The 25,851-nt window shown below is 37.8% G+C and overlaps 2 protein-coding genes and 1 long non-coding RNA gene across 5 annotated transcripts in view; 1 reads left to right on the forward strand and 2 right to left on the reverse strand.

Moving 5' to 3' along the window:
* LOC107564421 (anaphase-promoting complex subunit 10-like) overlaps nt 1-664 on the reverse strand; it is a 5,253-nt gene extending 4,589 nt beyond the window's left edge. The window contains exon 1 of the mRNA XM_016249514.1: nt 480-664. The gene's annotated coding sequence lies outside the window, so the exon portion shown is untranslated. The remainder of the gene's footprint in view (nt 1-479) is intronic.
* A 1,480-nt stretch (nt 665-2,144) lies between these two features.
* Nucleotides 2,145-6,654, forward strand: LOC107564415 (uncharacterized). The gene is made up of 4 exons (XR_001606224.1): nt 2,145-2,419; nt 2,505-2,590; nt 6,162-6,167; nt 6,645-6,654. It is a non-coding gene; the product is annotated as an uncharacterized lncRNA (long non-coding RNA).
* A 585-nt stretch (nt 6,655-7,239) lies between these two features.
* Nucleotides 7,240-25,851, reverse strand: part of LOC107564414 (OTU domain-containing protein 4-like) — a 20,994-nt gene continuing 2,382 nt past the window's right edge. For 2 of the 3 annotated variants that reach the window (XM_016249505.1, XM_016249507.1), the window contains exons 2-19: nt 25,024-25,107; nt 24,851-24,901; nt 24,598-24,644; nt 22,642-22,714; nt 22,472-22,553; nt 22,235-22,385; nt 19,716-19,758; nt 19,477-19,600; nt 19,317-19,381; nt 18,887-18,981; nt 18,082-18,200; nt 16,888-17,138; nt 16,717-16,801; nt 15,005-15,060; nt 9,849-10,740; nt 9,523-9,699; nt 9,197-9,237; nt 7,240-9,105 (exon numbers count right to left, since the gene is read on the reverse strand). In XM_016249505.1, the coding sequence (XP_016104991.1) occupies nt 7,993-9,105; nt 9,197-9,237; nt 9,523-9,699; nt 9,849-10,740; nt 15,005-15,060; nt 16,717-16,801; nt 16,888-17,138; nt 18,082-18,200; nt 18,887-18,981; nt 19,317-19,381; nt 19,477-19,600; nt 19,716-19,758; nt 22,235-22,385; nt 22,472-22,553; nt 22,642-22,714; nt 24,598-24,644; nt 24,851-24,901; nt 25,024-25,107 (3,549 nt within the window). In that variant the 3' untranslated portion in view covers nt 7,240-7,992. The remainder of the gene's footprint in view (nt 9,106-9,196; nt 9,238-9,522; nt 9,700-9,848; nt 10,741-15,004; nt 15,061-16,716; nt 16,802-16,887; nt 17,139-18,081; nt 18,201-18,886; nt 18,982-19,316; nt 19,382-19,476; nt 19,601-19,715; nt 19,759-22,234; nt 22,386-22,471; nt 22,554-22,641; nt 22,715-24,597; nt 24,645-24,850; nt 24,902-25,023; nt 25,108-25,851) is intronic. The other variant, XM_016249506.1, reaches the window with a different exon arrangement.

The raw sequence follows: 25,851 nt of genomic DNA on the forward strand, positions 1-25,851 counted from the left end.
ACAGACAGACACACACACACACACACACACACACACACACACGCACACGCACAGACAGACACACGCACAGAGACACACACACACACTCAGACACACACACACACACACACTCAGACAGACAGACAGACAGACACACACACGCACGCACAGACAGACACACAGACACAGACAGACAGACAGACACAGACACAGACACAGACACAGACACAGACACGCACACGCACACGCACACGCACACGCACACACACACACATACATATAGTCATGTAACGTTAATATGAACATGGCTAAGAAAACTCAACTGTATGGCGTATTTATACACATATCTCACAGTACCATGACAAATATGCCTTACCACATAATAAACACATTTTCAAAAGTAAAAACGACTAGAAGATTTAATTTGACAATAACACAAGGTAGTTTAATCAAAAACAGCTAACGTAATCTTTATAGCAAAACAAACCGCAGTCACTCACCGGCACTGAAAAACACTCGCACCACAGTGTCTTCTTACTTCTGTTTCCACAGCTAACATAAATGTAGCATCATTTTCTTAAAAAGGGGGTAAAATACAACAGTAAACACCCACACGCTGTTCGCGTTTGCCCGGCATCGGCGCGCTCTGAATGCGTCCGGCGCTTTTCGATCGCGTCGCGTCCCTTTTGCGTCACGCGTTCAGGCGCCATCTTTGCTACCCAAATAAAGGGGGGAACGTCTCTGAGGTAAATTCCTGCATTCCCAGAGGAATATAATCAGGGATTGAAATTAACTTTTTCACTCACCAGCCAATTTGGCTACTAAATTTTTAAGCTACCGGCCATTTATAACTTCTACCAGCCAAAAAAAACCAAAACAATACAATATTTGCTGAGTGTGTTATTGTGCAGATATCTTACTGTGGACAGCTGACTCCTAAAGTTTTGGATATCCTTCATATTCTGTGTGGTCAGTTCACAGCAGCGACATGAATTAATATTTTCCAATAATTTTAGATTGATTTTTACCTTTCATGGGCATTTTTACCTTTATAAAGCCATTTTTACTAAAAGTGTGCATCATCTTTTGAGTCAAGTTCTTACATTTAATCAGGCAATTATAACAGTGCTACATTTAGGCTGTTACTAAACAAATAAAATCAGTATCAATAAAATTAATCTTTGCAGAAGTTGCATATGAAGTGGCATTTAGATGTGTTTACACTTTAACCTGCAGTTACAAATGCATAAATAATGTTTTGATATTTTAAACATGAAATGTTGAATAGTGATATTTAAATCATTTTAAAAATTAAAAGATACTGTGAAATTAAATCAGCCAGTAAGTGGGTCATGAACCGAATCATTTACACGGTTGATTTTGCTCAGAGACGCAAAACAGCGCTGTGTTTGGAATGTTTTCTGTTGGCGAAATAGCGCAAAAACAGCCAATACGGTGTCTAAAACGTAAGTCTCTTGATATTAACTTAGTTTATTGAACTGTTGTATTAAATCAATATCACATTTGTAACCATGCTGATTTTTTTTTTAAACGGCACTCTTTGTGTGATATTAACTATATTAATTGATATAAATATATACATTTTCCAACCCCCTTATCTTGAATTATGTGATCATTCGTAATGCATATTAACAGACTGAATCATGCAGTGAAAGAATGCACTCTTTATAAGATAACCGTTGTGAATCGGGCTAAAGTAAGGAAATAGTTTTGAACACTGGCTGGTTATGTACTTGCTCAAATATTGATTTCGGATCATTTTTAACCAAAAAAGTTACGGACTGCAGCTTTAATGAAGAAATATGAAGGTAAGTACCTCACATTCAGCATTATATAATTATTTCACCCGCTGCATGTCGGGCCAAACCTCTCACGGCAGCGTCATCAGCTTGAGATCGTTTTTTTTTAGATCTGCCTTTTTAGAGACCGCCGATCAATCATCCCAAAGCGATTATCGGCCGATAGTGATCGGTAGCCGATCAATCGAAGCACCCCTACTCCATTCATTTCTCATTTTTTGGGCAGTAAATCATGGACAGCATGACTTAAAACTCTGAGTTTTCATATGTATTAAAATCAATTTAATTTATTAAAACTATTACTAAACTATTAATCTGTTAAAACTATTACAATTATTCAGTTAATGCAAGCAGTTGTGATTATGCATATTGCAGTTTGTACATTTGCTTTGAGTATATCATGCAACCCTAATTATTAGCTTGTTTAAATCTTTATCTCCCTCTTATTCTAGTGAGGTCTAGACCTCATCTGTTCCTGTAGATCTGTGTCGCCGCTGTGCGACATCAAACCAGCCAAATGGCCGAGAAGAACACCAGAATCGCTATCGTGAACCATGACAAGTGCAAGCCCAAGAAATGTCTTCAAGGGTGCAAGAAGAGCTGTCCGGTGGTGCGCATGGGTAAGGATCGCCCGCTGAATTCGCCTGATTTCAGTTTCGGTGCAGGTTTTTGGTGTCATTCATGTGTTTTCATGTGTTTTCTCAGGTAAGATGTGTATCGAGGTCACACCTCAGAGTAAAATCGTCTGGAACTCAGAGTCTCTCTGCATTGGTTGTGGAATCTGTATCAAGGTAATTGAACGACCCTTCGTTGTGATTCTGTCTGTTCAGTGCATGTTTATATTCATGTATGTATTCAGCAAAAAGAAAAATGCAAATGTTTGTTTCACACAAAACTGCACTTGTAATTACTACTGTTGTACACTAAAGATTTGACAGCAAAATGCAATGATAGACATTGTATTTCTCTCTGTCTTCAATCAGTGGTACTATCTCCTTGAAAAGCTAGTAATTTAACACTATACAGTATCATATGGGATGCTCACATTTTTAAGGTCTCTAAATGTTCAACATGATCAAACCTTTGCAGAAAAACAAAATGCACACAATCTACTCCATGCCTTCCATAGAATTTTTTATCTGGTCAAAGCTATTTTAGTGTAAATGTACAAACGTCCAGCTTCAGCTGGTGCTTCACATGTCTCTTTGCTGTGAATTCTTGACTGATACACTTCAAATCTAGTTTCTAGTTTCTCAATGGATTAGGGCTGGGTAAAAAATATCGATATCTCGATATTAATCGAGCCTGTTTTCAGTTAATGGACTGAACGTTGAAGGGTACTTCCCATCCAATATATCGCAATAAGCACTTTGGTACTTTTAATATGAAACAAAGTTTCAGATTTCAATTTATGTCCATTGTATTGCAGTACAAGACGTGAACTGATCATCTCCTCCACATTAATACCAGTTTCAGCACAAAATAAACATGACTAAACATCCGAAGGTAAGTTAAAAGAAAGAGTACAACTTTACAATCCGTATCCTGTCTCGTGTAATCGCTCAATCAGTGTTTCAGCCGCGCAAAGACCTCAATATAACATCTTGTAAACAATGTCACGTAACGACACATTTACCTCAGAAAAACATATTTGGTGACCATAAACTCATTAGTCAGATAGAAAAATAAACTGAAGAGAGGGGCATTTTGCTAAATATCTGCACCATATAATATAGTAATTATACATTTTACTGTTCTTCAATGTTTAATTTATGTTTAAATAAATCCTTCAAAATTTTATGACAGCCACCATGATGTTTATATTAAAAAAACAAACAAAAACAAATTGAAGTAGAAATATTATTATGTAATTGTAACTTTAGCATGGACGCTTTCACGCTCGGCATCACAGAAGGAGAGTTCACCGACTCTGAGATCATGGTCATGCTGGGAGAGAACAGTGAGATGCTGCTCCGTGTTAAAGGAAGATGATTGTGGCTTCATTTATTGTCCACTAAACGAGGTTTCCTCTTTCAGAAACTGGCAAAACCACGTTCATCAGAATGCTTGCAGGAGGCCTCAGACCAGACGGAGGAGGTAAAAATCAGCTCACACCAGTCCAAAATAGTTAACATTCCAACAAATGATTCATTTTAATCATAAACATTTTTTTTTTTTGAAATTCTAAATCTAATCCTATTTTATTGGATTGTAATATTCTTTTCTGAGAACATTTTTCTTTTGATATCCCTGAATTAGGGCTGGGTGATAAATCGATACCGATACTTATCGCGCGATATAAATTTCCTCGAAAAACGATAACACGAGGTTAATAAATGTTCAATATAATGTTTATGAGGCAAAGGCGGAACGAAAGAGCACTAGTCATTTGAAGCCATTCGTTTATCTGCTCGGCTCAAAGTTCAAACAGCGGCACAAGGCGAGTTCACTAGAGCAGATGCGTTACTCGCTGATGAGTCTCGGCCAAACAGCGCTGTGAGATCCAGTGTGAAGCGCTTGAATTCAGCGAGGAGTGTCAGAAATGTGGATATTCGTGTCGAATTTTATTATATGTGATCCTGGGCCACGAAAGCAGTCATAAGGGTCCATTTTTCGAAATTGAGATGTATACAACATCTGAAAGCTGAATAAATGAGCTTTCATTGATGTATGGTTTGTTAGGATCGGACAATATTTGGCAGAGATACAACTATTTGAAAATCTGGAATCTGAGGGAGCAAAAAGCTCTAAATATTGAGAAAATCATCTTTAAAGTTGTTCAAATGAAGTTCTTAGCAATGAATATTACTAATCAAAAATTAAGTTTTGTTATATTTACGGTAAGAAATTTACAAAATATCTTCATGGAACATGATCTTTACTTAATATCCTAATGATTTTTGGCATAAAAGAAAAATTGATAATTTTGATTTATACGATGTATTGTTGGCTATTGCTACAAATATCCCCCAGCGACTTAACACTGCTTTTGAGCTCCAGGGTCACATATTATTAATGTAGACATGTATTAAATGTGTTGAAAGAGGAGTAATGGAATATAATCACAGTATTTTTTGTGAATAAGCTATAGCATTTATGCGTTTATACTAAATGTATTTATACTACTGTTTTTCATACAAATACCTAGAAGCCATATTATATTTTTATCATGGTATCGAGGTGCTATATTTGTGGTTTTAACTGTGATTATCATGATCTAAATGTATGTTATGGAAGACCTATGGTTAAAAAAACACCTCAAACAGTCAGAGTAATTAAATTTCACCATATAGAAATGAGATTGCTACAGTTTTTACAGATCTATATTACTGATTTTGATAATGAACACAAATCTACATCTGCATCCTAACTCAAGCTACGATCAAATGTTTATTTCTAAGAGAATGTTATTATTAATATTAACAGGCAACACAAACCTGTTTCTTGATTTGAAACAATGTCACTCATTAGAACGTGCAGAACTAAGAAATAATTTTTTTAATTAAGATACATATTTTGTTAAGGAAAAATGACTGGAAAAGTGTAAAGAATACAAAAACGAAGTCTTTGTCATGTTCTGACCATAAAGAATAGTTTAAAACCACAATTAACCGTCTTTCACATTAAGTTGAAAGAAATAAAAATTTGACATTTATCATGATAATTATCGATATCGACTGATATGAAAAAAAAAATTATCGTGATAATTTTTTGGCCATATCTCCCAGCCCTACCCTGAATAGATTTTCAATCAAATTAATACAAGAGTACACCAGTCTTATTCTGGTGTTATTTGCTATTTAGGAGTGTAATGAGTCGCTCGTTTTCTTGATGCATCACGTTTAGCTCTTTAATTATTTATCACCACATTGCAATGTAATATTCCAAGTAGGCAGCATGTACATGTATTTAATGTGTTTACTTTCAAGTTGCTTGGTATGATAAACAGTCTTAAGGAGTTTGTCTTAGCCAAGATGCATTTAGGAAAAGCCTTTACATTAAAATAAGGAAATGAATTGAATCTCATTGATTGAATTGTGCTGAATTTGCTAAAACTTTTTTTTTATATATATATTTAGCTTTATTATATTTATTTATTTCAGTTTTAGTAATTTTACAACTTGAACTTATATGTGTGTGTATGTGTAAATATATTTATAATTTCACTTTAATTTATTATTTCAGTTATAGTAATTTTGGAATTTCAATTAAAACTTGTTCAGTTGACAAGGCAACATTTCTAAATAAATGTAAGTCTTTAATATTTTATTTCAGCTCTTTTTGAAATGCAATGCTATTATTATTTAACTGTTTTTGATTAGTATTACACCTTTAAAACAGTTCTAGAATTTAATATTTTAGAAATGTGTGTATTTTGAGGCTTTATTTAATGTGAAGTTTTAGTCATTTTATGTGCTTTTGTCATTTAATAGGTTTTTCGAAAATTCAGTGTTTGGATTGCAACCATCTCAAAACTGAAGCTTCCTAGCTAGATAGCATTTTTGGGCCTCATAATAGGGTTTCATGCTTCTGTGACTTCCAAAAATGCTGTCTAAATAGGTTGTTGACTTGATGGTCTTGATGTTGTATCAAAGTGTGGCCAGTAGCTTTGTACCCGTTTTTTACAAAACTGTTATCTGCTTTCGCCTTTAAGGATGTGGAACAAAAGAAGAGTGGAGACGACTTCTTCCTGGATGACTGAAGATTCCATTTCACAGAATTCCAGAAATTTAGCTGCTCAATATGACATCAGACCAGCAAGCGCTGGCACTGTGGACTTGTATGTTTGATGAATTACCATCACCACTTCAAACATACAGCTCTGCTCCACTCCTCTCCTCTCAGCCATTGGTGCGATTCAACAAAGAGACAAGACGTATCCTCTGACATGAAGCCAAACTTGTGAGGAGAGGACATTATTTAAAAAACATTTTGTGTTTGGGTGAATTATCGTTATCATTAACAACTGAAGTTCTTTCTTATCACAAAGTGGTGCGAACCAATTTACACACGCCAAACATGCAACTGTATATTTTGAATAAAATATTTTAATCATGTTACACGATGTGTTACATCATATTAAATAACCTGATTTCTCAAAATTAGGCTTTTGCATTCTGCAGTCTTGTGAAGATGCAATTAGAAGCGGTTCAATATTAAAACGCACTACCAGCTACACAAAATCTGTTGTGTCAATGATATTGGGTGACGCGTCTGTGCAGTGAGATTGTTTTGTAATAAACTGACTTTAAATGGAAAGACTGCAGCTGAGAAAGATGTTCTTTGGCTTGTATTTGGTGTCAAAATACATCGTTCTGTATGTACTTTTTTCCTCTGAAGACCATATTTGACAAATGATAAGGCAAGAGAGTCTGGTCTGGTCCAGCTAAATATATAAATACATAGTCACTGAAGGGAACTGCAACTGAAAAATGGAAAGGCAACAATGGAGTAAGACATTCTTAATCTTTTATTCGTTTGGTGTTAAAACTACATCTTTGGATCAGAAATGTAATTTATTACAGGCATTTTGCATCAACATTCATTCAGCAGACACCCTAGAACCCTGTGGAGGAGGTTGATAGAGTGCAATAAAGGTGCAGTGAGAAACTCAACGAAAACCACATTTTCCAAAACAAAAAAAGGCACTTTCCTGGCACTTTTCCTGTCATCTCAGGTGATATGCTGACACCATTATGCTCACCTTGCAGCACAAGATGAATTGTTTACAAGTTTTTCAGGAACATTCTGATTAAGACAGTCCTCTGAGGACCAGTCTAAAAAAAAAACCACATTAAAAGTTGTAAATAAAAGATTTCAGTGTTTACAGGAAGTGCACATAGATATGAAAAGTTTTATACATTCAAATCAATATAAAACCAATATTTTTTCCCTTTTGCTGTGCATGTAAGGGCAGTGCAACAAGAAAACAAAATATTAGATTTCATTACCAATGCAAACACACATTTACATTTTCACAAGGGTTTAGTGAAATAGGAACAGGTAAAACAGTCGCTGTACTTTTTTAAATCAAGAATGTGAGGGGAGAAAAAGCCAGAAAACTGTTAAAAACATTGGATATATTCCTAATCAATACCATTTACCAAAAGCCACCCATAAACTCAAAACAACAGATTTTGTGTATCTGATATAACTGTAAACCAAAAAGTAGTGTATATCCAGCATTTCAGCATCACGGGTATGGTAACTGCATCACTACCCTTGGACCTGCACCTCGTCTCCCAAAATGTCTATAAGACGATTGTTCATCTTGTCTTCCACGGCCAGAATAATTTTTCTGGCCTCGGTAGCCCCTGCCTCGATATCCTCCTCTGTCATCTTGGCCCCGTCTTCCTCCACCCCTGTAGGACTGGCTGTAGAAGGACTTAGTTGCTCTAAGATTTACATTGGGATACTCCATCTCTTCCACAGACCAGTTATCATCAGGAGAATATGGGTGAATGGAGCGAGAAGGGTCTTCTGCGATAGGACCAGCATGATGGCTCTGTGGAAAGACTCCCCCTTGTTTTCCTAAGTTCCCATTGGTAAAAGGGGTCAATCCTACCATGTCTCCTTGCAGGGGGCCAATCGGAAAAGATTGTACAACAGAACAAGGTCCAGTAAAGGGTGGAGGTTCCATTGTGGCCACTGAAACGGGAATATCTACAGTCTTGAAATCACCAGCACTCAAATGAGGTTGGCCTCCAGGAAAGCTAGAGGTCTTCTGCAAGGACCCGAACTGGGGATTTACAGACCTCTGGCCATTCCCTTGACCTCTGTCCACTGATGGAGGAACAAACGGCAAGACATCCATCCGACCATGAGGGCCATGGTTTAAGGCCTCAAGAGGCATTGGAAGTGGCATACGGTGGTACCCAATGGATGACGGCAGATACATCTGAGTCCCAGGGGGTGGATAGGGTGGTGGGGAAAAATGCACTGGAGGGCCAGATGGGTACGACCCAGCATAGCTACTTGGACCAGAAGAAACTGGCCAGGTCATTGGTGGCCTTGGTGGCAGAGGCATTGGAATGGATACAGGATGATCATTGTATGCTCCCAACTCTATGGGACCAACAGGACCGCTACCAGATGCTACAGGTGCAATGGGAGCATGGCTGTCCAATGAGGTGTCAGGGATGGAGCTCAAATTTTGAGGAGGAGAAGGGTTTTCTGGTTGCCATGAAGCCACAGTGGGGTTAGCAGGAGAGTCCGAGGAAGGAGGAGGCCCTCTAAGGTGCATCTGATAGGCTTGGTTAAGTGCACCCAGATATACGATGGGAGGAAACATCGGCTGAGAGTATGCCTGTGGAAATTGGGAGTACTATGTAATTCCATAAACAGTGGTGGTCTTTAATAAAGCAATAAATGCAAAGAAGAGTTCTCAAACCGTGTACCTTGACACCGAGGTTGAAGAAGAACCTGAGGACATTCATATCTGAAATAATACGGAATGCGTTTCAAAGATTAAAATCATTATGATGAAGACAGACAAAATAGAGTTGAATAATGGCCTATATTTGAAAGGGTATATTACATGTCAACTCATAAGTACTGAAACTGACTATAAGGGTGGCATAGCAACAAAGACAACAAACAGCTCAAGTACAATTTACCTAAAAGTCTAACATTTGGCTGCTTGAATCAATGTTGAGGTAGAAGGGAAAGTTTATTTTTCTTTTTTTACATACAGTATAAAATGGATCACTAGGGTCTTTATTACCTTGCGGTAGGTCTTCTCCTTTTTGGGAGAAGGAATAGGGGGGCAGCGGTTCCACCTCTCCCTTCTCGTTCTTGGGGAATCCTGGATAAACTGGGTCCTGAAGGAGCTGAGACCATTGGACATGAGGATAGGGGAGTTGTTGGGGTTGGGATGGGGGGTCAGAAGCAGGTGCTACACCTGATGGACAAGAGATTTTCTGTGAGAACTCATGGAATTTTGATCGGCTGAGTCTACTAAAAGGTCAACATTTGCAATCAATTTTACTTCTGAAATAAGATGCATTTCAAGCAATGCCATGTCCAAGATTGAATTAGGATGAAACTTACTAGAGGCAGGCATGGCTGATGTTTCACAGGGTCGTGGATCTGATTCATTGAGTGAAGGTAAGTCTGGAGGTGGAGCTTGGGCAGGACCAGAGGAAGGAGAGATGGAGGTAGGAGGAGCATGGGGAAGAAGGATTGGTGTCACAGTCGTATGAGGGTCTACAGACTTTTGGGCAATTGGTGGACCACTGCTTCCATCAATGGGAAGGGTGGTAGAAGACTGATCTGGGGCATCTAATATAGGGGCAGGAACCTGAGCTGGGGCAGAAACAGGTATTGCAGAGGCTGGTATACATGGTGGAGTGGAAATAGAAGATGGTGGGGCACTTTGAATGGACGGGGTTGGTTCTACAGAGGCACAAGGTACTAAGCCAGAATGGTCCAGAGTAGTTTGAGTTGGGATAGCAGGAGCTACTTCGACAGGGGTGATTTGAGATGCAACCGAGGTAATCTGAGATGCCGTTTGAGTAGGCTGGGAATTAAGATCAGGTGTTGGGAGCACTAGGGTAGGCACTGGGACAGCTTGTGATAAGGGTTGGGTAGATTTTGGAGCAGGTGTAGACTGAATAATGGCAGGGGTGCTTCTAGAGACTGCTCCTGCCACAGCGATGGACAGTGAAGGGGCTGAAGTGGACACCGGGGCAAACTGACTGTTGTATGGCCTTCGAGCAGGGCTAGTTTTGGGTGGGACAGGGGTCTTTTTAATTGCCTTGGGAGCAGACTGATTAGGAGCGGGGACTTTAGCGGATTCATATTGAGAAGATGGGGCTGTTTTGGGGTCAGATGAGACGGTAACAGCAGGAAGTGGAGAAAGAGAGGCAGGGGAGGGTTTATCCAGTACTTTCTCTTTTATTGTTAAAGAAGGTTTCTGCCTTGGCTCCTCAGAAACCTTTATCTAGAATAGAGTATAAACCAATGGCTGGTTAGTTCAAAACAACTTCAACAAGGAAGGGGCAAAATACATTGCATGGGTTCTCAACGTTCTCACACTTTCCTGCAGAGTTTAGCCCCAGCCTTGATCAAACTCACCTGCCTGTAACTTTCTAGTAATCCTGACTAACTTGATTAGCTGGTTCAGGTGTGTTTGATTAAGTTTGGAGCTAAACTCTACAGGAAAGTGGACCTCAGGGTCCAGAGTTGAGAAAGATATATTGCTTGTTTTGTTGCCATGCACTTGAACATGGTGGGAAGCAGTGGTCCCCAACCCTGGTCCTACAGTACCCCTTAGCAATACACATTTTGAATGTCTCTCTCATCTGACAACAATTTCAGGCCTTGAAATCTCTACTATCACGATAAGGAGTTGAATCAGGTGTGTTTGATTAGGGAGACAAAATGTGCAGGGTTGTCCAGGGGTCCATTCTTCGTACCTTGATTAATACATCTGAGATTATTTGAAAGATTCCAGATCTTCTAACTGACCGCTGGCATATTTGGTTCTTCAAACGAATTTGTGGATTTGATTAAAATATCTGGATTATATTGTCTAAGATTACTGCATATTCTTGTGTTCCCCAAAAAGGTGTAGCGTCTGGACCAATCAAACACACAATATATATTTTGTTAGCTATATTTAACAAATACTCTGTAACACCCCTCAGTTTACAAGCCATATGAGGACCTATGGACCCTTCCCTCGAAATGCGTAACACCCCAGGAAAGCATAACAGGCCTCTGATTCCATGGCAACTAAGGCTGATATCACTGGTTTTATTGCTCAAAGGAATGCAAGCAGAGAAAACTCACACCTCATTTACCCTTAGGAAAGACACACAATGCCCAAAAATGTACTATTCTCTAATTAATTAATAGGAAAACCTTTCTTTGAATGAACACACATAACCTTCAGGTCATTGTGTATGTTGTCGTTATATTGTTTATGCCGGCTTATGATGGAACCACTCGTTTCTGTCATCTTAACTATATGTAATCCTACCATGTTTAGTATCTATGAATTATTCTTCTGATGATCTAAACGAGAGTGTATATTATATGTTGGTACATAGGCAATATATTAGTGTCCTGAGAATCTTTAGTAATTTCGATTCAAGTTCCATATGCAAATGACCATGCTTCCACACAAAGAATCATAAAACTCCCCAGTATTTCCAAACTCCCACTTGGGATTCCGGCCTTTCTCATTGGACAAGCCCATCTTGAGAGGCGTGAATCTTCTCAGACCTTAAAGGCCTCACATAGTTAATAAAGTCTTACTTGTATCACACCTGACATTGTTCATTGTTTGCTCATAACTGGAGTCTCTAATCATGCAGATTTATGCTACAAGCTCTGTGTAGAGTTGTACAGTAAGAAAGTTATTTCCCTTAACCAGGAAATTAACGTTTTTAGAATTGACAGACAGTTGACCCTGAGAGGTCAAGTAAATATCTACAGCGGATCTAAATATTTATAATTAATTATAACTAGTTATGATTAATTATTCATATTTCCCCATGAGCTGATTCGCTACAAAGGGCATATGTATCGATACTCGAAACCACGATCAGTAATGCAATGCAACAATTGGCTGGCGGCAAGATAGCAACATAATGACATCATATAATTAAAAAAAGACACCTGACGAAAAGTTTGACAAATCTCTGGACCTTTATAAGGAAACAGCCAAGCGGATAATAAATGTGCATTTATTAGCACATAAATGTTATAATAGATAATTGAAATGTGCACTGTTTTTATTTACATGATTCCCAATCATTTATATTCACAATTTTTTGTATTTGTACAGGCGTTACATTTTTATTTAAATGTTATAATTAGCAATTCATTTAATTTAATCTTTGAAGCAGATTTGTTACATGACAGCATTAATTCAAGTTTCTTAAGCCATCAAGATCATGTTATCTGCATCTCCTGCGCTCCATCAAGCCACTCCCATAATAGCGGTCAACACTCAAATTTAGGCACGGCTCAGATTAACTGTATAGCTTGCGTGTAAGACTCCAATACAATTACAAAGTAAATCATTTATCACAAATATATATTTCATAGAGTAAAACCGGCTGTGTCTATAGTATTATAGACTACACATCATTATATTATTTTCAAATAAATTTTCTAATTATTATTATTTTAAGTTATTGTCCCTGGATCTGTAGGGTACTCTTGTAATAAAGTAGCAGTGGCTGGGACAGATTTTAAGTATCAATCAAAGCTTAAAAATATGCAAACTAATCCGGTTTACATAAAATAAGCCTGCTCCCGAGCAGGTTTAAGTTTACAGACCTGTTGCAATGACAGCAACACCAGAATGAACTTTGAAGAACCAACCAATCTAAGATCATGCCAAATCATCAACAATCAAACTCAACGACGTATGAAAAACAGTCTCTACGATCAACTTATCTCACAATGCTTTTGAGAAACACAGCCCAGGACCAGGGTTGCGAACCACAGGTGTGAAGGACTACAACACTTTCTAGTATACTTGGTTTTGTCAGAACCTCAAAGACATAATTTCTACAGCAGCAGGGGTGTCCAATCCTGCTCCTGGACGGCCAACATCCTGCAAAGTTTAGCTCCAACACACTTGCCAGTAAGTTTCTAATGAGACTAAAGCAAAGCCACTAGAAGGCAAGCCTGCAACCATTAGCTGAAAAAGCATAACGGCTGAAGCTAATGCTTCCGGTCTGGCAGTACGTGGGAAAGGAGACCAGAGGTTGTTTTTTTTAATGGATGTCAATGGAGGAGAGGCATCACTACACTGAATAAACAGCTTTTTAGAGGTAATGGATTATCATTTAATGAATCGACAGTCTATCTGCTAATCTTCAAGTTTTACACTAAACAATACTTTTGGATTGAACTATTTTTTTTAGAGTTTACCACGGAGAAAATGCTGTTTTATAAGAGAAGTCACTGATGAGGAGAAGTCCTATGGGATCCGTAAACGGCGACTGAGTGTTGCACAACTCACTGAAATTCAATGACGTCAAGGCTGTAATATGATTGGTTATTAAGGGACACGTGATCCAAGTTAGCCGCTTTTTCCAATAGTAAGTACCGTATTGGCCCGGATATAAGACGACCCCCTTTTTCCAGATGTACCTTTTGGAAAAAAGGCTTTTTAAAAACCAAATCTTGTTTTTTCTCAGTAAAACACATTTTGTCTTCAATTATCTTTTTCCAATAGTAAGTACCGTATTGGCCCGGATATAAGACAACCCCCTTTTTCCAGGCTTTTTAAAAACACTCAGATGTATTTCCTAGAAAAAAACATCGTCTTATATTCGGGTCAATACGGTAATACAGACCCTTTCATCTCCCTATAGTAAGACAATAGGCTTGTTCGACTTCATGCGGCACCGCAAAGATCGGCTGTCGCCTGACAAAAGTGATGCATTCTGGTTAGAAAATTTGTCCGACTTTCATCGGCGCTGCAGCCGCCTTACGATCACATGTGCCATCAAAGTATCGCGAGAGCAAAACGAGACCAGCCGCCTAGGTCAGGCGCTGCAGTTGCTCAAAATCGGCTGCGAAAGCCTTGATGACGATTCTGTGATGACAAGGACAACGTGTGTTGCATCTAACAATTCAATTCATAATGCACAAATCTGTGTTTTTATAACAGTAAAATCTTTTTTAGTGTACTCGCACTGTTATATTGAGTCACGTTTATCAAAAAAAAAAAACAGATAAAAGCATATATACCCCCACTTTATTGGTATTTAAATAGTATATGTTTATGTTGAACTATTTATGAACAGAAGGCGCTGTATTAAGCAGTATATAAATAGTGTTTTTGTTGCTCATAAAAACGTTTCTGAAACGTCTGTGTATTTGACAAATATTTCATTTAATTAACTTCATCTGTGATATATGCAAACACCGCGAGATCGTCACTAACGGGAGCAAAACGTGTCCAACTTGACGTCTCCGCTTTTAATTCCGCCTCGACTGCAAGCAGCTACTCTCGCCAGCCAGTGACAGGCTAGCATAGTTCATCTCGAACAAGCCTAATCTCTGACTAAACACCTTGATTACCTGCTTCAGGTGTGTTTAATTAGGGTTGGAGCTAAACTCTGCAGGACAGTGGCCATCCAGGAGCAGGTTTGGACACCCCTGGTCTACAGTTTAAATAAAGACCAATCTGAATCGGTTTAGTAGAGTGTGGTCTGTGTAAATGACTTAATGTAACTCACTCCTTGTTTTTCTTCAGTGGTGCTCCTCTGTCTTTGTACAGGCCTTTGGGGTGTTTCTGAAAGCCAAAAAAATACTTCAGAGTAATGATTAAACATGAATTAAAATATCATTAGCTAAATTATCAATATAAAGGCAGTGCATTAAGTCTTACAGAGATTGTTTTCCTTTTAAACTGAAAATGTCTGTCCATGCTGCTATATATTTAAAGGGTTAGGTTCACCCAAAAATGGAAATGCGTTTTACTCACCCTCGAAGCATCCTAGGTGTATATGACTTTCTTCTTTCAGATGAATCCAGTCGGAGTTATATTAAAAATAAAAATTGTCCCGGCTATACCAAGCTCTATCATTGCAGTCAGCGGGTGTTGCAGTTGAACGGTCCACAAGTCGTCAAATAAAGCGCGCGCATCCATAATAAAACGTGCCTCACACGGCTCCGGGGGATGAATAAAGGCCTCCTGTAGCTAATCCATGTGTTTTTGTAAGAAAAATATCCATATTTCAAACGTAATAACCACTTTTCTATCACTTCCATCATCTGTCATACGCGGAAACCGTGCCGGCGGATGACGTAAGACGTCGGTCTTGCGTGATTAGTGATGAACGCGGCGAGAAAACAAAACAAAACACCGGTCACGAATTAGAAGTACAAACTGAAGATTTGCAAAGAAAAATGTCAGAGGATTACAATATAAGCCAAGAGGAGAGACTAGCATATAGTGATGTAACGGTTACCGGTTTGACGATAAATCATGATAAAATTCCCCACGGTTAGTATTACCGTTTCATCTTTTAATTATCATTAAAACCGTATTAGATTACCGCGATTTGAACAACTCGTTCAGTTTTAAGTAACAGTCTCACGTGTGCACAGCAGCAGAGTAGTTTCGTTTTGAGTGAAAACAGGGCGGAAAAGCTGGGAGGTTTTAAAAGAGCGCTAAGGGAATTATACAAATGAATATATGAATGTACCTCTGAAGGTTCTGAAATTTATTAATCAATTATCATTTTGACTTTTCTTTTCTTTATTTAAAGACTGAAATGTGAGATTTACCTTTTTATGAAACTTTTTCAAAGCTTTATTTGAACATTTACATTAGATATTTCAACATGCTATTAAACTGTTGTCAGTCAAGTTGTCATTTAAAATCCGAACATCATTGGTAATGTTATTGTTTTAGTGATTATGCAAACAAAAAGTAATTTTATTTGTTGTTTGTTGATTTTTAAATACAAAAACTTGAAGGGATTTATGTGTTAACTCATTTTAACAATACCGTGATAATACTGATAACCGTGATAATTTAAAACACAAGGATTTGTTACAGGAGGCCTTTATTAATCCCCCGTTTTATTATGGATGCGCGCTTTATTTGACGACTTGTGGACCGTTCAACTGCAACACCCGCTGACTGCAATGATAGAGCTTGGAATGGCCAGGACAATTTTTAATATAACTCCGACTGGATTCGTCTGAAAGAAGAAAGTCATATACACCTAGGATGCTTCGAGGGTGAGTAAAACACAGTCTAATTTTCATTTTTGGGTGAACTAACCCTTTAAGCTTATATATAAACCATAGGTATAAGTATACATTATAAAAACGCAAACATGTCAAGGTAGTTGACGTCAGTTACAAGCCCAGAATTTCTTTAGTCTATCATACATAATAAAAGCATACTGGAAAAAGGGGACGGAGCTTCACCGCTCACCTGTCTCTGAGACATGCTCCTTTTGGTCCTTCTTCCGGGAGCCTCTCTTTTCCCCTCCTTTCTTTATGACCTCACTAGCAGTGGCCTGAATTTAAAGGAAACGTCATCAAAAGTGAAGTACTTTGTGCACTTTATGTGTTTCAAATATAAATGCGTTAGCAATGGCTTCACCGTTTGGGGGCTCATTCCCAGTGAGGGGAAGTTGTGCTCGTCTTTGTGCAGAAGCTCCAAAATGGCGCTTTCCTCTTTCTCCTCTGGAAGCACACACACAGGACTGCTGCGCTGATCGGACCGTCTGAACTTGTTTCTTGTGTCATCTGGGGTGGCCTGCGGAGGCCAGGAGTGCTGCTTATGCACACGGCCGCTGGGTGCCGACTGAGACGGCGTTTTGTTTGACCTCCGACTTCCTCTGCTCTCCCATTCTGCATAAAGAATCCGATGCGAACACTGAGCGTGTGCGAGTTTACATCAGTCGAATGTGTTTTTGATTTGGAAAGAACGTACCAGAGGATGTCTGTGTGCTGTTGTTTGGTGCAGCATGTCTTTTGCCCTTTTCTGCCACTGGCTGCCATGACTGAGTCTCTTCAGATGGAAGACGCAAACTCAACAACGGCACAGTTTCTCTAAACACACAAGCAAGAGTGTTAGATGTAGTATCAATTACATACTGCATATTTTAATATGTTAAATGAATGAATTAGGCCATACCTTTCATACAGAAAATTAACATACTATGCACAGTATACATACTGCATACCACTTTTTTATAAATAGTAGCTGGTGGAGTTTATGAAAACACCTACACATATGCACAAACACATAAAAACACATACTGCTTGTTGAGTTCCCCAATAAACACAGTGACTGGCCCATTGTCAGGACTGACTTCCTGAACGTAAGCATTATAAAAGCGATTATTCAGCTGCACCTGAGAAAGATCGACAATAGAGAACAAAATCGAGACAGTTAGATAATAATACATTTCATTTGGATAGTACTTTTCAGTAGCTCAAACTGAACAAAAATAGTGATAAAAAAAAAAATCACAAATATATATAGCACAATATTGTAAGTGTCAAATTAATGAAAAATGGCAATAAAAAAAAATAAAAAAAAAGAATAATACCAGACTACCGTTCAAAAGTTTGTGGTTGAAACAGCCCAAATTTTTGAACGGTAGTGTACCTGTATTAATCAAATGCAACTTTTTAATAAAGTCTTCAAATGCTTAAAAATGTAAAAATGTCAGCACATATTGCTAACCTTGCACTTACCTCCGACAGAATACTGCATTCCTACAGCCGAACACTGAGCGTGTGCGAGTTTACATCAGTCGAATGTGTTTTTGATTTGGAAAGAACGTACCAGAGGATGTCTGTGTGCTGTTGTTTGGTGCAGCATGTCTTTTGCCCTTTTCTGCCACTGGCTGCCATGACTGAGTCTCTTCAGATGGAAGACGCAAACTCAACAACGGCACAGTTTCTCTAAACACACAAGCAAGAGTGTTAGATGTAGTATCAATTACATACTGCATATTTTAATATGTTAAATGAATGAATTAGGCCATACTGCCATTCCTTGCATACAGAAAATTAACATACTATGCACAGTATACATACTGCATACCACTTTTTTTTAAATAGTAGCTGGTGGAGTTTATGAAAACACCTACACATATGCACAAACACATAAAAACACATACTGCTTGTTGAGTTCCCCAATAAACACAGTGACTGGCCCATTGTCAGGACTGACTTCCTGAACGTAAGCATTATAAAAGCGATTATTCAGCTGCACCTGAGAAAGATCGACAATAGAGAACAAAATCGAGACAGTTAGATAATAATACATTTCATTTGGATAGTACTTTTCAGTAGCTCAAACTGAACAAAAATAGTGATAAAAAAAAAAATCACAAATATATATAGCACAATATTGTAAGTGTCAAATTAATGAAAAATGGCAATAAAAAAAAATAAAAAAAAAGAATAATACCAGACTACCGTTCAAAAGTTTGTATGTTAAATGAATGAATTAGGCCATACCTTTCATACAGAAAATTAACATACTATGCACAGTATACATACTGCATACCACTTTTTTAAAAATAGTAGCTGGTGGAGTTTATGAAAACACCTACACATATGCACAAACACATAAAAACACATACTGCTTGTTGAGTTCCCCAATAAACACAGTGACTGGCCCATTGTCAGGACTGACTTCCTGAACGTAAGCATTATAAAAGCGATTATTCAGCTGCACCTGAGAAAGATCGACAATAGAGAACAAAATCGAGACAGTTAGATAATAATACATTTCATTTGGATAGTACTTTTCAGTAGCTCAAACTGAACAAAAATAGTGATAAAAAAAAAAATCACAAATATATATAGCACAATATTGTAAGTGTCAAATTAATGAAAAATGGCAATAAAAAAAAATAAAAAAAAAGAATAATACCAGACTACCGTTCAAAAGTTTGTGGTTGAAACAGCCCAAATTTTTGAACGGTAGTGTACCTGTATTAATCAAATGCAACTTTTTAATAAAGTCTTCAAATGCTTAAAAATGTAAAAATGTCAGCACATATTGCTAACCTTGCACTTATCTCCGACAGAATACTGCATTCCTACAGCCATGCAGAAATCCCGCTGCTGCTGAACTAAATACACACATAGTTATTAAAAAATATTTTTCAAAATATTAACAAAATATGAACTACATTTCCAAAGAGTAACAAAAAAGGAGATGAAGTACGTCGTTTAGAACGGAGCCACACGTCATACTCTACATTCCTGTAGAGGGCGGGGTTTAGGGACCTCTGCGCCTTAGTGGAGAGAAGGTCACGCCCCCTCCCTCGAGATTGGCCCCTCCCACGACCCTGAAGTGCAGAGATAGTTTTGTTACCACAATATATCAGAGTATCATCCAAAAAACAGAAACAATGTGATTTCAATCTTCAAGAAAGAGAGATATAAATAGAGAGAGAAAACTACCCTCTGCGGCGGTCTGGAAGGCTTTTCTCTGGCTTCACTCGACCTGGAAAGACCAAAATATTGAGTTACATTAAAGTCATATATAGCAGAATTCAAAAGGAATAGTACTGAAAATTTGCTGAAAATGTACTCACTCTGAGAAATGTAGCATTGCATCGCTTGCTCAGCAATGGATGCTCTGCAGTGAATGGGTGCCGTCAGAATGAGAGTCCAAACAGCTGATAAAAACATCACAATAATCCACACACCACTCCAGTGCATCAGTTAACATCTGGAGAAGCCAAAAGCTGCGTGTTTGTAAGAAACAAATCCACCATTAAGATGTTTATAACTTCAAAATGTTGGTTCTCAGTAAAATATCCATAATATTGCTATTTCCAGTGAAAAACGCATTTAGTCTGAATCAGGAGAGAAATCTGCACATATTAAACACTGTTTACAAGCCAAAACAGATCAGTACAAATATGTGGCTGGATTTTGATGTGAGAGACAACAGGTGATGCACTTTTTCTCTGGAGGAAGCGTTATTATGGATTATGGACTCGTATTTTGCCCAGAAGTGATGGTTTAAAGTTAAAACATCTTAATGATGGATTTGATTTTTTTGGATTCTCAAGTTGTTACTTGTGGATTATTGTGATGTTTTTATCAGCTGTTTGGACTCTCATTCTGACGGCACCCATTCCCTGCAGAGGATCCATTGCTGAGCAAGTGATGCAATGCCACATTTCTCCAAATCTGATGAAGAAACAAACTCATATACATCTTGGATGGCCTGAGGGTGAGTACCTTTCCAGCAAATTCTGTATATTTGGGTGAACTATTTCTTTAATCAAGGGCAAGCAGGATTTGATTTTATCTATGAGGATTGACTAGATCATAAAACATGATATAACATTGCACTAATGATACTGTGAGAGAAAACGTCTCGTGCAAACATGTCCAAATCCATACCAGAACTCATATTCCTCTAGATCAGACTCTTCACTGCTCTTGCATTCCTCCGAATCCAGTTTATCTCGTCCTTTCCCTCCCTTCATACACGAACCTAAAACACTGCGTTCGGCGCCACACACTCGATCATACAGCAGCTCATACAGGATCGCTAGAGATGGAGAGACAGTTTAGTGTAATTCTGATATTGAAAGTATACAGCAGCATTATATCTTTAAATAACAGAGAAGCGCTCACATTGACACACAGCAGCACTTTTCTCAAAAGATTGTGGGTAAACACTGTCATAATGGTTTCCGTTGAGGAAGCACAGTCGCACCTGACAAGAGAAATCGTGTTATGGAAATGAACTGATTTACATTTTAAAATATAAAGACTAAAAATCTTGCATGACAGCATGTCTGCACCTTTTTAGTGAAGCCATTCTCTGTGATGTTAACAGGGGGCTGATCAGGCTCCTGGAAAATAACGAAATCATGCCTGGAAGAAAGAATTATTACACCATCAGAAATCACTGGTAACAAACTGGTAATATAAAAACACACTTTACCACGTGAAGCCAGGCTTTTATTTCACATGTAGTCTAGGGCTGTCAAAATAAATTAGAATTTCGAATATTCGTTGAATAAAAAAAAAAAATCCACATTCGAATGCAAAATCGTTGCATTGGAATTTTAGGTCTGCGTCAGCCGTCAGGCAGCCTATCAGCGGCGCACGAGATGCAATGACGATGTACGTGTCATTGATTGCATTTGAATGCTTTTGTTAGCCTATCCAGTTGAACCCAGTAGATGCAACGCTGCTACGTTGTTCATGCAATATATTGCTGAAAACGAGAGCATCAGTGTGGAGATGATGTTGTTTACGGCGATCAGTTAACATCTGGAGAAGCCAAAAGCTGCGTGTTTGTAAGAAACAAATCCACCATTAAGATGTTTATAACTTCAAAATGTTGGTTCTCAGTAAAATATCCATAATATTGCTATTTCCAGTGAAAAACGCATTTAGTCTGAATCAGGAGAGAAATCTGCACATATTAAACACTGTTTACAAGCCAAAACAGATCAGTACAAATATGTGGCTGGATTTTGATGTGAGAGACAACAGGTGATGCACTTTTTCTCTGGAGGAAGCGTTATTATGGATTATGGACTCGTATTTTTCCCAGAAGTGATGGTTTAAAGTTAAAACATCTTAATGATGGATTTGATTTTTTTGGATTCTCAAGTTGTTACTTGTGGATTATTGTGATGTTTTTATCAGCTGTTTGGACTCTCATTCTGACGGCACCCATTCCCTGCAGAGGATCCATTGCTGAGCAAGTGATGCAATGCCACATTTCTCCAAATCTGATGAAGAAACAAACTCATATACATCTTGGATGGCCTGAGTGCGAGTACCTTTCCAGCAAATTCTGTATATTTGGGTGAACTATTTCTTTAATCAAGGGCAGGCAGGATTTGATTTTATCTATGAGGATTGACTAGATCATAAAACATGATATAACATTGCACTAATGATACTGTGAGAGAAAACGTCTCGTGCAAACATGTCCAAATCCATACCAGAACTCATATTCCTCTAGATCAGACTCTTCACTGCTCTTGCATTCCTCCGAATCCAGTTTATCTCGTCCTTTCCCTCCCTTCATACACGAACCTAAAACACTGCGTTCGGCGCCACACACTCGATCATACAGCAGCTCATACAGGATCGCTAGAGATGGAGAGACAGTTTAGTGTAATTCTGATATTGAAAGTATACAGCAGCATTATATCTTTAAATAACAGAGAAGCGCTCACATTGACACACAGCAGCACTTTTCTCAAAAGATTGTGGGTAAACACTGTCATAATGGTTTCCGTTGAGGAAGCACAGTCGCACCTGACAAGAGAAATCGTGTTATGGAAATGAACTGATTTACATTTTAAAATATAAAGACTAAAAATCTTGCATGACAGCATGTCTGCACCTTTTTAGTGAAGCCATTCTCTGTGATGTTAACAGGGGGCTGATCAGGCTCCTGGAAAATAACGAAATCATGCCTGGAAGAAAGAATTATTACACCATCAGAAATCACTGGTAACAAACTGGTAATATAAAAACACACTTTACCACGTGAAGCCAGGCTTTTATTTCACATGTAGTCTAGGGCTGTCAAAATAAATTAGAATTTCGAATATTCGTTGAATAAAAAAAAAAAATCCACATTCGAATGCAAAATCGTTGCATTGGAATTTTAGGTCTGCGTCAGCCGTCAGGCAGCCTATCAGCGGCGCACGAGATGCGATGACGATGTACGTGTCATTGATTGCATTTGAATGCTTTTGTTAGCCTATCCAGTTGAAGCCACTAGATGCGACGCTGCTACGTTGTTCATGCAATATATTGCGGGAAACGAGAGCATCAGTGTGGAGATGATGTTGTTTACGGCGAACCTGAAACCAAGCCGTTCACACAGAACGCATATTTATCACATTTTCTAGAGGGATATCTATCAGCGTTGCACTCGCGTCTCGCACAAAAGAGCGGCATGTTTAGAAAGCCATGTCTAAAGACGTTATGGCGGTTTTCCCCCATCCCACGGCATCTCAAGTTTTTAAATGAAGAAAGTACTCTTTGTGATCGGTTTTCGGTCCTTTGTATTAAACTATACATACATGCATGGTGCTGTTTTTTTCTAATTGTTTAAGCAACTTTATTCATTAAATATGGTTTAATTGCATTTGAATGCTTTTGTTAGCCTATCCAGTTGAACCCAGTAGATGCAACGCTGCTACGTTGTTCATGCAATATATTGCTGAAAACGAGAGCATCAGTGTGGAGATGATGTTGTTTACGGCAAAACTGAAACCAAGCCGTTCACACAGAACGCATATTTATCACATTTTCTAGAGGGATATCTATCAGCGTTGCACTCGCGTCTCGCACAAAAGAGCGGCATGTTTAGAAAGCCATGTCTAAAGACGTTATGGCGGTTTTCCCCCATCCCACGGCATCTCAAGTTTTTAAATGAAGAAAGTACTCTTTGTGATCGGTTTTCGGTCCTTTGTATTAAACTATACATACATGCATGGTGCTGTTTTTTTCTAATTGTTTAAGCAACTTTATTAATTATATATAGTTTATAAACATTATTTTAAACATTATGCACTTTTTTTCAAAGATAGTCGTGTTATTTTATTACGCTTTGAAGAAATGTGCATAATATTTTGCTCGATGCGCCCTCTTGTGGCCTCAGGAGAGAAGCCAAAAGCTTTTTTCCCCCTAACTGAAATAATGCCTTTTAAATTTGAATATAATTCAAATTTTTATCATATTTAAGTAGAAAATTCGAATTTAGTTTTTCAGTCATTTTTACAGACCTAATGTAGTCTGATATAGTGAGAATATGGGGGGGGGGAGGCTCAGTTTTATTCAGATGCCCAAACTGAGTAATTTCACTCTATATCTCTAATAATATGTCTTAGTAAGATGAGATTTAAATGATCCAAACATATAATGTAATGCAACCCAATTAAGATTGAGAGATGAAGAAATAAAAAAGATTGAGATGAAAGATTGTATCATGCATTGATAATCTTGTTGATGATATGATGTATTTGCACTTCACAATTTGCAATGTAATCACTTTCCCCTCAGGAACGTCATTTATAGGAGCAAGAAAACTGATTGCATGACAAATTCGAATGAGATGTTTTTTTACTGCCAATAAATCCCACTTGTGATCGAATTTATGTAAGTGAACATAATGCACAACTGGCCACAGCTTTTTAAAAATCAATAACGACCGCCAATAAAGCTACTTCATGAAGGCCGGCCATAAAATCACTGTCCGAAGTGTAATAGTAGACAAGACAGCAAACATCATCACAGTTCATACCTCAAATATGCAGCTAAAATAGATAAATAAATGTAATATTCTCACTTATAGAGCTCAGCCAAAGCTGTGATCTCCACCTGTCCAACCCAGCTCTAAACAGATGGAGGAATAGAAGAAAAACAGAAAGTGTTTAGAAAATATTTACATTTTAATATTAAAATAGTGTGCAATCACAACCAAGCCAAAACTGAAAATTATGTTTTAATAAGAAATTGAAGTTTATCTGTGTTCAAGCTAAAGCATGCTGGATGAGCGCGTCTGCATGAATGTACAATGTTTTATTTATTCCATTTTTTACCTGAGGATCCTGTAAATTCTCCATGTATTTCTCAAAATTGCCTTCAATAAACTACCACACAGAGAAAAAACAAAGAAGCTTTAATACACTTGTCATATATATGCTTGCATGTGAATGCATGTATGCAAAATATGAATATATATGAATGTAAAATGCATTTCATGTGATCTCACCAGCTCATAGTTAGATCTGTTCTGTCTCAGATAATCCACACAGGCCGCGCGCACTTCTGTGTGTAAAGCCTGACAGTTCAGCACCTGTCAATCAAACACACACCTATCAGTTTATATGTGCTATGAAATTATTTATAAACATAATGAAACGTGTCATGAGATGTCGGTCTGAGTCAGACACATTCAGTGCATTACACTCCATAATTCAGCCGTCATAATCTGGAAAAACAGGTTGATCAAAACACAAACTACTGAAGTCATTCAAGTTTTAAATGCAGACTTCATGAGTGATGATTCAGCGATACTTAACCGTTTAATACTAATGTTAAAAATAAATAGAAAAAAATAATTATATATAGACAGTGTTGGGGGTAACGCATTACAAGTAACGCGAGTTACGTAATCAGATTACTTTCTTCAAGTAACTAGTAAAGTAACGCATTACTTTTTAATTTACAAGAGAATATCTGAGTTACTTTTTTTCCCAATTTATTGATTGACAGCTCTGGTGTGGCCATGTTGAGAGAAATCAGATGTTACTGTAGCTCTAAAATAAATATGAATCTGCATTAATTCATCTCACTCACTCACAAAAAATACACAGATTCAGTATTCCTCAAAATGAATAAAAATAATGCAACTCAGAATATGACGCAAACCTGCAATAATTAAATGTTAAACACAAATATGCTTTATGTATTTAATCCCATTCTATTAACCAATGTCTTTGCTTCTGACCTTCGATGATCCAGTTCAACCGTACTAATAAGCACAAATTACTCTAGACAAACATTTGTGTGTCTTTTTTTATTGCTGAAGTGTGTTGAA

This window comes from Sinocyclocheilus grahami, unplaced genomic scaffold (genome assembly GCF_001515645.1).
Source record: "Sinocyclocheilus grahami isolate Dianchi unplaced genomic scaffold, SAMN03320097.WGS_v1.1 scaffold932.1, whole genome shotgun sequence".
NCBI lineage: Eukaryota > Metazoa > Chordata > Actinopteri > Cypriniformes > Cyprinidae > Sinocyclocheilus > Sinocyclocheilus grahami.